The sequence below is a fragment of the Ischnura elegans genome, chromosome 2 (assembly GCF_921293095.1).
Source record: "Ischnura elegans chromosome 2, ioIscEleg1.1, whole genome shotgun sequence".
NCBI classification, from domain to species: Eukaryota; Metazoa; Arthropoda; class Insecta; order Odonata; family Coenagrionidae; genus Ischnura; species Ischnura elegans.
In genome coordinates this window covers 5,451,241-5,464,246 of record NC_060247.1, presented here as the reverse complement: position 1 = coordinate 5,464,246, position 13,006 = coordinate 5,451,241, and the positions used below count along the sequence as shown (strand labels likewise).

Sequence of the window (13,006 nt, the reverse complement as noted above, 5' to 3'; positions counted from 1 at the left end):
AGTCAACCCGCCCCAAACCCCGACGGGGTCAGGCGGCACTAATGCTGGACACACGGCAAAGGGGCTAGGTCAAGTGACAGTGCTGTCAGGCCAGAAAAATGAAACAGTTATTCGTAAACCTGATGAGTCGATATTGAAAATAATGTCTCTAAGAGCTCTGAATCTTGGACAACGGAAAACAATTCTTGGGATACGTGACGATTTTCCGGTGTGGGTAATACAATAATCATTGAACAATAAATAAAACAAAATTAAAATATCATAATTACATGAATTTACGCAAATCAAGGATTGAATAGGTTTTGTTTCCCTTTGCTGCCCAAAAAATATGGAAAGATTGTGCACAACAAGTCTCTATGCCTAGGTTTTCGAATACAGAGAGGAGCCCTTGGGACGAAACTGGCATTGAACTGGGTACTTCCAGATTCAAAATGAAGCACATCATCTACCACATTAGCCCTTTGCTGATTTTATGATATGCATGCCACTAAAGTGCCCACGGGCAAGAAAATAGCGCAAAAACCAGTTGTGGGTCAAATGACCCCTAGCCGTCCTTCTAGGTATAACACGTCATAAAAATTTAAAACAAAACAGTATCGTTGAATTTTCACTAATTTATCAAAATATAGACCAAAATGAACAAAGTCAAAAAGTTTCAAAATTTAAAAAAATATTTTAATAAGAGAAAAATAAATTTGAATTCTGAAAATGGGTCAAATGACCCCTGCCGTCCTTCTAGTGTTAAGTATCAGAATTCAAGGACTCAGTGACATCAATGCTTTGCTTTTGATCAAATGATTTTTCATCGATTTGAGGGTACCAGGTTCAAAGCCTTTGAACACTCCATATCGAAAACCCTTGAAGTGCAAGGTGGTTCCGGGAAAGGAACAGGTTCTCATATCCTTAATGTGTGTTATTCTTTGCTGACCTCTGCACTCACACAAAAACCAACCTTGAATCCTTAAGATAGCAAGTGATAACAAAGCAAGATTAAGTAGCACTATTTTTTCATTCCTTGTGGATATTATGGCTGGAGGATACAGTCATTATAATGATGGAAAACGTATCTTGGGCAGAATGCTATGCATCAAAAATGGATGTGAATGGTAGTTCTGCATCATGAAAATTTTCTTCAAATATATGTATAAGAGAAAAAATATATGTACCTGCTTTCCTTATCGATTCTTTCCAGGATGAAATTACTGAACTCAAGCTGAAAGTGAAATTAATGAGCCATCAAGAAAAGCAAATAAAAGAAGAATCAAAGAGAACAGAAATCCAATTCCTTAAAGAGCATGAAGGTAAGTAGCTTGCAAAAGATTTCTGGGACTAACTATATTAGCTGAGTGCTGTCTATTCCCAAAGTAAGGGGCATAGGACTTCTATACCTACTTTACTATTCCTTCACACACATCAATGGCATGGCATGGGTAAGTTGCTCACTCTATGGAACTGCATGCTGTTATGGGATATAAGGACATAGGTAACTCATGAGCACTAAACCACTTGTGCCAGCAATCTAATAGGGTGGTTTCCTATAATTTTTTATTGCCTAAATCGAAAGATTATTACTCCTGTAGTACGCATTTTGCGCTCTTAGATTTTCAAATGACGATATCTATATTTTGCGATTAAACGAAAAGTGAAAATTTTCAAGCACACAAAAATGCGACAGCTGAGGAGGAATGCTGGGAAAAGTCTGTGTGATGCATTTCTGGTTCCCGCTGCCGCCCTGTGAGGTGACCTTGAGGTGAGGCTTGATTGCTGATATGACACAGGCTGCTAGCAGGTAGCGCTTGGCTTAAATATGGATTATTAATACCTTATCTAACGAAGGAAACTTTCCGACCTTAGACAATTTTAATAAGTGATTATTAAGAGATGTTTCCCTGAGCTCTGAAACTCATGCATGCATTGGTAATCTCAGACTCCTATCTCTCCTCTAAAAAATCTCTACTCTAAAACTCCTATCCTCTCATGGAGAAACTAGGTCCCTGTGACGTCACGTGGAGTGGAATCGCATGGGCACCAATCTGGCCTTTTTCAAATGAAGTTAAAATTGACCATTGCCGTTCGTTTAAACTGGGGTTTCTAAAACCAAATAATTTGTATAATATGAAAACCCTAATGGTGGGTAAGGAACAGCAACCAATACATTTCGTTTTCTTTGATGAAGGAAACTACCCTATTCATATTTATATTTATTCTCTCGAAAGTGTATTTAACGTGAAATTTGAAACAGAATAATATGTGCATCTGCAATGAAAAGTCTTGACTCTCAAACACATTTCGAAATCCTTGTAATGTGAAATGTAACCTTTTCAAAAAGTTGCTTGCTCCTAAGTAATGGCACCAATCAGATTAACTGAAATCCAAGAAAAAAATTGACGATGATGCAAAAGGTATTGGCCAATGTCCCCATTTTCCGTTTCCTCCAATCAAGCCACTGACAATGTATTTTTGGGTCTTCTAGGTAAAGATGCTCACGTCGTATATTACAGTGCATAACAAATCAGAGTAATTATTTCAAATAGTAACTACCAAAAATTCAAAAAGATCCCTCTCTCTTGCCAAAAAATATACAAATTTTATGGTGTTCAATATTTCCCAAAAATGCAGGCTTGATTTTCTTGTAAAGGATGTGGTTATTTTTAATCCCAAAAAATATACCAATACTCAATATGAAATTCAAAAATTTTAATGAGTTGGCTTTGTGATGCACAAAATAAATGCCAAAAAAGCCATAGCCATAAATTTGAATAAAATGATTAACTTTGATATGTATTTGCTATCAGACTTAAACATCAAATAACTTTTCTGTGAAAAAATTAGAAAGGAAATACATAGATAGACTTTTTTAAATCCTTCATATTTCCCCAAGTAGCAAAATCTTATGTAAAAATTATTTTAAAATATATTGCGAGAACATTTTAAAATGATTTTAACATAATTTTGAAAACATATTAGCTTTCTCTGTTTCAACGTTACAAATCTTTTTTTCACCATTTCAAAATGATTTTAACATAAGTTTAAAATATGTCCTATTCTTGTATGAGCTATGAAATATAGATTTTAAAATATGTTGCAACTAATTCAGCCTCTTTTTAAAATGATTAATTGCTATGTTAATATGATATAAGTAAACACATTTGAAATTTTGAACTGAGCCAGGAACAGTAAAAAACAAATTTCCCACCTAACAATTATTCTAGCGTCAACAGACATTAATGTTTTGAAGGAAGTGGTACATGAATCGAGAGAATTACAGAATCTCCTTATCCGTAAGCTTTCACGGAAATCCCACCATTACCATGACCTCTTTGACAACTTGGAAATCATACGTCAGTGATTAGCTTAGAAACTAATTTGTGTAATGAATCTATTTACTCATCTTATCCCTTTTCAGTATGCAATAAAGCACATATTGGGAGTGTATTCAGGTGTTCCTTGATTGCATTCTCGGATCGTTCAATGTCCATTTTTTCCATGTCCATATTGGGATATTTTTCCCGGAAATTCATTATTTTAAATTTCTAGAAATATTATGGAAAACTGCCAAAAAGTACAGTTTTGTGGATTTCAAGATGGCGAAATTCAAACTCACTTTTGAAAAAAGGGATTCATTTTTGGTAGACAAAGTCTCCAAAATCATCTGTATTACTTGTTTTTTGTAAAGCTACTTGTCAGTTATCCACAATCACCTCCAAGGAATGAGAATTTTTTTACTGGTTTATTTTATCACACTGGTATGACTAAGATTACATGTACCAATGTAAATTTATATGAGCGTTTTAAAATAATTTCAAAATAATGATCTAATTAATTCAAAATTATGTTAAAATGATTTTACTATTATGTTAAGATGATTAGAAAATAATTATCAAATTATTTCAAAATTATTTTAAAATTATTTTAAAATGTGTGTAAAATAATTTTGAAATTGTTCTAAAATAATGTTCACATAATTATTTTTCTGTGAAATTAAAAAAGAAGCATTTTTGGCAAAAATAAGCCATTACTTCCTGCATATCCAAGAATATACTATCAACAAAGTGAGATCAAATGGTACAAGACTTAAAAAGATCAACGCCTTATACATTATTTTAAAATTATTTTAAAATCTTGAAAAAGTCATGAATTTAGCCATCTTATGATATTTTGATTTTAAAATCATTTGAAATAATTTTAAAATCATTTTTCAATATTCTTTTGCTACTTGGGTCTTTTAACTCTCACAGTACTGACTCTTTCACCTACAATGGGTTCTCTATGATTGCATTTTCTCTCTTCATTTCCTTACTATTGAGCCTAAAGGAGGCTTGGTATCCTCAGTTTCTTCTATGTAGACAGTGTGCTTGATTGACAAGAAAAGCCTCTGAATGTGTGTGATTAATCGATGTACCTGAATGTGGACCTGTAGCTTCAGACAGTCAATCCCACCAGCAAAATTCAAAAGGTGTTTCCGTGCTTAGTACTCATGGAGCAAAGCTTAAAACAATTCTTTATCAGCATCAGCACCTAAAAATAATAAAGGTCCATAATAACACTCAAAATTATTCTGGAGCATAAATATTTCCATTTGGGGTGATGTAGACTTAAAATCATCTAAAAAATACTTGCTGCAAAATCTTATTTTGATATTGTACTACATTAAATCCCTCAAATATTCATTGATTAATATCAATGAGCTAAGGTTATATGCTTGCAAAATAGTTTCCATGCAATTAAATGCATTGAAATTTTAAAAAATTGATTAGTAATAAAAAATAATTTTTGCAGAACGTGAAAAAGCAGAGAAAGAGAGAGAGGAGTACAAAGAAAAAAGTCAAACACTACATTCCAATTTGCAGAACTGTCAACAATGTGTGGAAAATCTGGAAAAAGAAAAAACCTCAGATAAAAAATTAATTTATGCCATAGAAGAAGAGAATTTGAAATACAAAAAAGAAACAGATCAAGTAAGCAGTAATATGCTGCCAATTTCACAAAATCAATTTCATACTTAAATCCTCTTTATTATTAACTGCAATTGACAATCTCATAGCTCCATAGGGACAAAGATTCATTGATCACCCAGCTCATGCGCAAAAATGACGACATTGGTCAGCTTCAGGATAAAATAAAGGTATTGGAGTGTTCTCTGCAGAGTGGAGAAACTCAATACAATCAGAGAATTGAGGACATGAGGTTACTTAAAATTGAAGTAAAAAACATAAGGTGGGAAAACATTTTTTACGAGTTCATGACTGTTTCTCAAATATAAATATATGACATAACATTAAACCAGAGCTGCCTTTTATTAAAATAAAACTCTAAATTAAACCTTGTCAATAGTATCATATAATTAGTAATTAACAACCAGGAATCGAACTTCCTAAATAACTTTGCATGATTCAGGCAAGAAAAGGATCTTTTGGAGCGCTGCCTTAACAATACAACTGATCTCCGACAAGAAATATTCCACCTTGAAAGAGACTTAAGACAAGAAAGGTTGAAAAGCAAGGCATTGGAGGAAGAACTAATGAATCCACTTAATGTTCATCGATGGAGAAAATTGGAGGTATGTAATTTTTTCATAAATGAATTAAAATCGATTTTTAATTTATAAATTCATTTGATATCTGTTGTTTTACATGCAGAATATTGATTCATGGAATATTTTACTTGGAATATTTTTAATCTCATGGAGTGCATTTGAGCTGATTAGAGCTGCAATTTGATCAAATACACCTAAAATAACTCATGGTGCTGTCCCTTCACCTACAGCAGATTTTGAAAAGTCCAAAAACTAATTTGTCACTTTGTCATGAAAAATCGAATAAAAACGGGGTCATAAATTTTTAAATTTTTGATTTTCAGTCCTTAATTGATAATAGTATTCATTACCTCTATTTTCCTTTTTTTGTTTTCAATCCCTGAAAAAACATTTTCCTGGCTCAATCCTACCCGTACATATCACGAAAGTTAGGAAAGTATTGGAATAACGTACGTGTATGCATCCAAATCCATCTCATTCATCCACTTCATCATTTAATTTGTCTTTCTTAGGGTACAGATCCAGAAGCATATGAGTTGATCCAGAAAATACAGCTAATGCAAAAGAGAATCCTGGCACTAGGAGCTGCTTGCGAAGAGCGTGACGAGCAGCTCCATGAAGCTAAGAAATTGAATGAGGCCTTGAAGAAAAGGATTGAGCAACTACCTGGAACCGATGCTGCCGTAAAAAATTATGAATCTCAAATTGCATTGCGGGAGAAGGAACGTCAGACCAAGGTCAAATTAGAAATCATCGTCACCAGTTAACCATCCTAAGTAGGGGGCAGCAAAAATCACTTTTTTCATATCTTTCATGGACCTCTATGAATCACGTACCATAATTCTAGAAACATAAGCAATTTTTTAAGTTTCCTACTACTCTGGAATTGGAACAAACCAATAGGTGTTGTGTATGGAACGCAAACTACACATATTTTTAGCTATCTATGTTAGAAGCTGGAATAAAAGTGGGAGGAATGATGCTTAAATCAGTGAGATTCGCGGATGATCAGACGTTGATTAGCCAGTCAGCGAAGGGGCTTCAGGCTCTAGTGGATGCGTTATACGACCATTGCAAGGAGTATGGGATGAGGATAAATCACAAGAAAACTAAGGTCATGTGGTTTTATAAAGCATCATGAGAGAGGAATGTGAGACTTAAGATGAAGGTGGGTGGTGAAAAACTTGAGCAGGTTGAGCAGTTCAACCATTTAGGCAGTACGTTAGAGGAAAACGGATACAGTAGTAAGTACATTAGGAGGAGAATTGCATTAGCAAAGGAGGCGTTCATGAACAGGAAGGAGCTTCTTAGAGGATCGTTACATAAGAGTTTAAAGAAAAGGGTAGTGAAGACTTTGATCTGGAGTGTAGTGCTCTACGGTGCGGAAACGTGGACATAGAGGAAAGACAACGAGAGACGACTGGAGGCATTCGATATGTGGGTATGGAGAAGAATGTAGAAGGTGAAATGGATGGAGAGGAAAAGGAACGATGAAGTGCTGGATATGGTTGGCAAGGAGAGGCAGCTTTAAGATGAGGTACGGAGGAGACAGAATGTATGGATGGAGGGAGTTCTTAGAGGACGGGGATGTTGAAAATGGTGTTAGAGGGTAGAATGTTAGGGAAACGAGGGAGGGGAAGGAAAAGAATGGATTTTTAGATAGATATAAAGGGAGTAGGCCTTACAGTGAATTGAAGAAGGCAGTGCTGGAAGGAAAGGGAGGCTCCCAGATCACTTCTTTTAGTACTCCATGGAAACCTACCTTAATCGGCAGAATACTGTAATAATAATGCAGTTATATTGCTTTGGCGAACCTCTGTGTGTGACCGTTCACTGCCTGTGATTGAAAGACAGAGTTATGTAGTGCAAAATATTGTCAAATGTTGGTATATATTGTTTTAGGGAATAAAACTCCATCCACAAGTGTTTATTAATGAACCATAATATGAGGCATCCAAAAGAGATCACTTATGATCTATAAGCAGATCCTCAAATATAAAAAAAAAGAATTATGCTTTTTAATTAGAATTCATTTACTGTGAAGAGCTCACAGCGAATCCTTCCCCCAGTTTTTTCTATGATAATAGAAAAACATCGAGGTATCTCTAGGGAAGAGAAATTACAGTCTATATCTGGACTTTATGCTAGTAAAAATGAAGGGACGTGTTTGAAATGAACATTTTAAATGTCCTTAGCTGTTGCTGCACAGAAAGTGAGCAGCTAATAGTGGCAAAAGGAGACTGTAGCATCCTGGAAAATGCTAAATAAAATTTTCCATCTCACCAAACGCATAGCCTTTTGAGCCTGCAAAGGGCAACTGAGGTAAATGATGATATCTGATAGAAATTGGGAGGATAACGTCCATTTCCTCCAATTACGATGAACTTTCAATCATTACGGCTCCATCACTTTTTCTTACAATTCATGCTATAGTTGCCTCAAAATACTAGAAAGGTGGAATCCACATAGTGACTTTCAAGGAACACACTTTTCTTAAAATTATGTGTGGCTATTCGATTAGATTCAGGGCAAGACAAATAGATTTGGAAGTGAAGAAGTTTCATAGAGAAAACAGGAGCTGTGGCTCTGAACTGGCGTTCACTTTCTAATCTCGCAGCATATAGGTAAGTGTCTTTTTATTTCTTAATCAAGGCTAAAGAGCACTAAATGCTTGTTTACACAGTGGTTACCCAGAGAAGGTGCTTTTCAAATACCGATGGTCCTTACAAACCAAAGACATTGGAAAAATGCTCACAGGAGAAATTGTGTGTCTCTTGAAAGTCACTACTTATATGGCTTCTTCCTTTGCATCATAGTGTTTTGAGGAAGCTATCTTATGAATTGTAAGAAAAATATGGAATTCATTAACTTGAAGAATACATTCACAGAAGCGAAGCCTTCCCACCTTGCCACTAAGCTACATTACCTAAAACCGATTTAGGAGGATACTACCTAGCATTTTAAGAACAGCCAATTGGTATTGCCTTTCACATAAAGAATGTCCAGAAGTCTTGCAGAAAACAGACTGATCTATTATAATAAGGGAACTGCTCAAAATATCTATCATGGAATGTACTAAACACCTAAAGAAAAACCTCTTGTGATCCTTACCATCAAATTGTCTACCTTTTCTACCCCAAAAACATCAGAGTGACTGGAGCTCTTGATCTTGAGCTTTTTTTCAATCATGAGGCTTGAATTTTAGAGATGAAATCATAAAGTTTGTTTCCAAAATTCATATTGCAATGCTATCATTCAGACTGCAGTAGGAAGTTAACAATGCAGAACTTTGAACCAGACCTTCTTCCAAGTAAATTATATTCACATCTAAATTTGGGTTTTTTGTCAAAAGAATTACATATAACAAAGGATCAGTGGAAAGGGTGACTGTTTACAAATCAAATAAACCGAAACCATATCGGTGTTTCAGATTACAAATATGATATTGCAATTCAATAGTGTCATTTGTTCATGTAATGATGCTTCTAGAGCATATATTAGCCTATTTGGAAGACATGTGTGAACGTATTAGTCCTCGACCAAGCAGGACAGGGTGAGGTAAATACATATTAACACCTATATAATGGCTTTCAATCCTCTTTGCTCCCTATTTATGCAAGTATTTCAAGTTTTTGATGCTTAAACACCCACCTACCCACACATAGGGGGTATCTTTTGAATGTCTTACATGGAAGCACCAGAGCCAGAAAGAAATGGCCTATACAACCCTAGTACGACCCACTTTAGAGTTTTTGAGATCTCTTGTTTGGGACCCTCATTTCAAAGGAGAGGTCAAGAAATTGGAGAAGGTGCAGAGAAAAGCTGCTAGGTATGTTTTGGGAAAGCATAAAAAAACGGAAAGTGTTCCAGAAATGTTCGGAGTTCTAAGGTGGGAGAGTTTACAAGAGTGGAGGAAAAGAAGCAGGCTATGTGGCATGTTTAAAATTATGAGTGGGGAAAAAGCATGGAAAGAATTTGGGAAGGACATATCAAAACCCAGCTTTGTTGGTAAAAACGATCACCAGTTCAAGATAAAGTGCCGATCACAAAGGACAAATGCAAAGCAGTTCTCCTTCTTAAATAGGACCATAAGGGACTGGAACGACCTACCAGCAGAACTATTTGAGTCCTTCCCGAAAAATTTACATAGTTTTAAAAAACGGCTGAAGAAGAAGGGACCAAGGGATTTGTATAATGTTTTCCATTGTTCTTTCAAATGTTTTCTATTGTTTTTTTCAATTTTTATATTGTTTTTTCAACGTTTTCTATTGTTTTTTTTCATCATATGTACATGTTACCACCAGGCTAAATGCCTATTTTTAACAATTTTAATAATAATAATAATAATAATTGGGCTCCCGCTCTTGCCATCTAAAAAAAAAAAAAAAAAAAAAAAAACAACCGGAGCCGGACCACCGTCAAGGGAAATTTTTCCTCATTACAATTCTCTTGTAAATTGTCTTTACTCCCCTGTACCAAGCTTCCTCACGTTGACAGAAGGCAGTGGTTCCCTCCCTAACCATTTTTGGTCCCAACAACTCAGTGGAACGCCAATGCCTTTCCTCGGCCTCTATTCCAGGCCCTAGAAGGATTGAAAGCCCCTTCCTAGGGCGAGTCCACAGTCAACCGGCTGAAATATTAATGAAAAATATATGCAAATATTTTTTGTTCACATCGATTTTTTTACATCCAACATGAATTTTGTGTTTTTTTTCTGAGCGTGCAGAAATTTTAAACGAAGTTCTAACGTTGATATAGACAGATTTTGTATATTTACTAGTTGTTCTATAACTCCGTTGATATTAATGTTAGAATTTTGTTTGAAATTTCCATGTGGTCAGCAAAAAAAAAGATGAATTCATATCTAGCACTAGATTTCAAAAGTAAGAAACAAATATTTTTTTGGAAAAAACACTGCAAATAATAGTAGTTAACTGCATGGAGAGGATAGGGAAGGGTCAACCTTAACAGCCACAGAAGGGACTGGGCTCTTGCTACGGCAGATCTCGAGGGGCGACTGCATCCGTGGGTCTATTGTGTCCGCCACAGTCACTTTTTTGACCTGTGCCATACAGGAAAATCATATTCGTTGGTTAGGGTAGGAAAATTTATGCCGCACAGGTGCGGCATTCCTTGTATAGGGAAGAAAATCCTCGCCACACAGGTGCGGCATTCTTTGTTTAGGGAAGAAAATCCTCTCCACGCGGGTGCGGCATTTGGTGCAAAAGGGTTAAAAACCTCAAAAATTAATTTTGACGAATGTTTCTGTTCAGCCTTTACTGATATAACATACTATTGATCAAAAAGCTTGCATATACTAATAAACATAATGAAATATATTACAGGCACTTGAGGCAGAATTACAGATGTATAAAACTAAAGCCTCTGAACACAAATTCAACCTTGAACGAGCAATGGAAGATCTTCGTTATGTTAAGAAAATTGAAATTGAAAAGGTAGTAACAATATTCACACTTCTGCATTGAAAACCATAATAATAAGATACATATCTCTAATCTACAATTTTAAATTGAGGTGCAATGCATATCTATAATCAATATCTACTTTATTTGCAGAGGAAAAATAAAAGGCCCAAGCAAGTGAAATGAAGCGTCAGAGATAAGAAACTTCATATATTTTTCTATGGGTACAGCTGTTTGGAGAAATATTCTGGCAATCATGATCAATATTCTGTATATGTTTGGCTAAACAGAAGAATAAATATTCATAAAAAATTTTTTTGGCACCTAGGCACTGCAGTGAATTTTCACCTGTGACCAGGGCCAGATTTTCCTTTAGGCTAACTAGACTTCAGCCTAGGGCCTCTAGATCAAGAGGGGCAAAAACTCAAATTGTTTGCAAAATTGAAATTACAATGTTCAAAAAACAGTGAGCACTAAAACACTAAATCAAAAGGAAGGAGAAAGTTTTTTACTATGGATACGTCTCAAACTTTTGATCTTGGTTCAGGGCTCTAAAAGCCAATTGGAGAATAAGAAATCATAGCCATTCCAATACTTTACTGGAAAAACTGCATATTGAAGGGGCTCCATATTCTGGGGATTAAATTATTAAAATAAGTGAGGCGCAAATGTGATAGCAGTCAAAGACAATACACATGCTCCTCTGATATGTTGATCCAAAATCGATTTCACTGAATTAAATTGAAATTTACTGAAAATTTCACTGACCGATTTCGCTTGTCTTTCATACAGTGTGTCAATGCTGTGTATGATCCAATCAAACCATCATGTACATGGGTAGGTTTTCTGTAAACAACAATGTCTGGGTAATAGTGAGCAGCATGCATTCTTAATTTTACTGCCACACCTCCATGTGATGCTGGTCCTTCGTATGTCAGATAAAAGCTTGGTTAACTACCATCTCTAATGTTATCATTGGAAGCAAGAGATCTATTCATTCTGAAGGCCTCGGGTAAAAATTTCTCCCTTGAAATTTTACTGAAACTGGGCTGAAACTACCTTGAAACTCACTGCCTTGCTTCTTTGCTGAAACTGCACTGAAATTGAAACAAAACCAGTGGAGTTTGGAAGAGGGATGGCAGCGCAGTAGCAGTGCAATTAAGTACTCCAGCTACTCCAATGAAACTCCCTTGGCTAGCTAAACTGAAACTCCCTTGGCTAATAGCTATACTGAGACTCTTTTGCCTTCTGAGCTGAAACTCCCTTTTTTGGCTGAATACAAATCCCCTGCCCATTCCATTGAAACTCCCAAATTAAATCACATGAAACACCATAAATTAACAACTTGCAAAACCTAGCCAAGAGTGAATGATCACATAATAGGTTTCTCCCATACTTTTGCATGCATGATAAAAGATAAAGGGTAGACAGGTGATTGCGAGCAACAATAGTTACAACTGCAATGACCACAACATTTTTCAAGACGCAATTTATTTGAACATGAAAATACATCACAAAATTAATAACTATTAAATGCACATGCAGAAATAGGTATTCTAAATCAAAAAAGTAATGGAAGTTGGTTGCTCCTGCAATAGAGATCTCCTGCAATAGAGATCTCCTGCAATAGAGATGTGGATTTGTTTTTTGTAAGTGGATGATGCGAAAATGGACATTCGTTGGAGAAACTATTGAAGATAGTTAGTATGTCTTCTGCCAATGCACTTTTAAATAATTTTTGTTCAAAAGAGTATGACAGTTTTGTTTCACCAAAGTAGTTCATGGTAACAAGAGAGAATTGAAGGTATTGCATTGTGATTGTCTGGTGAAAATATAAAATATCTGTATTTTATTTCTGTGTTTTTTTCTTTCCTGCCACTAAAATTCCTTGTAGTGATGTCTTCATGCATGATAAGAGCTGAGATGTGATTTAAGAGATTTCATGTTCTTTATACATATGTTTATGCTGGTGATTTGTTAGGACTTTCAAATTTTTTTAGATTGATACATCTACTGAAGTGACATTCAAACTATTGCTCTTCCCAAA

General features: G+C 35.3%; 1 protein-coding gene across 4 annotated transcripts in view; it reads left to right on the top strand.

Moving 5' to 3' along the window:
- LOC124153346 (cilia- and flagella-associated protein 58-like) overlaps positions 1–11,859 on the top strand; it is a 38,235-nt gene extending 26,376 nt beyond the window's left edge. For 3 of the 4 annotated variants that reach the window (XM_046526452.1, XM_046526451.1, XM_046526454.1), the window contains exons 12-18: positions 1,193–1,301; positions 4,780–4,958; positions 5,045–5,217; positions 5,398–5,560; positions 6,049–6,273; positions 10,882–10,992; positions 11,113–11,859. In XM_046526452.1, the coding sequence (XP_046382408.1) occupies positions 1,193–1,301; positions 4,780–4,958; positions 5,045–5,217; positions 5,398–5,560; positions 6,049–6,273; positions 10,882–10,992; positions 11,113–11,145 (993 nt within the window). In that variant the 3' untranslated portion in view covers positions 11,146–11,859. Of the gene's footprint in view, positions 1–1,192; positions 1,302–4,779; positions 4,959–5,044; positions 5,218–5,397; positions 5,561–6,048; positions 6,313–10,881; positions 10,993–11,112 lie in introns of those variants that run through there. The other variant, XM_046526455.1, reaches the window with a different exon arrangement.
- The last annotated feature ends 1,147 nt before the right edge of the window (positions 11,860–13,006 follow it).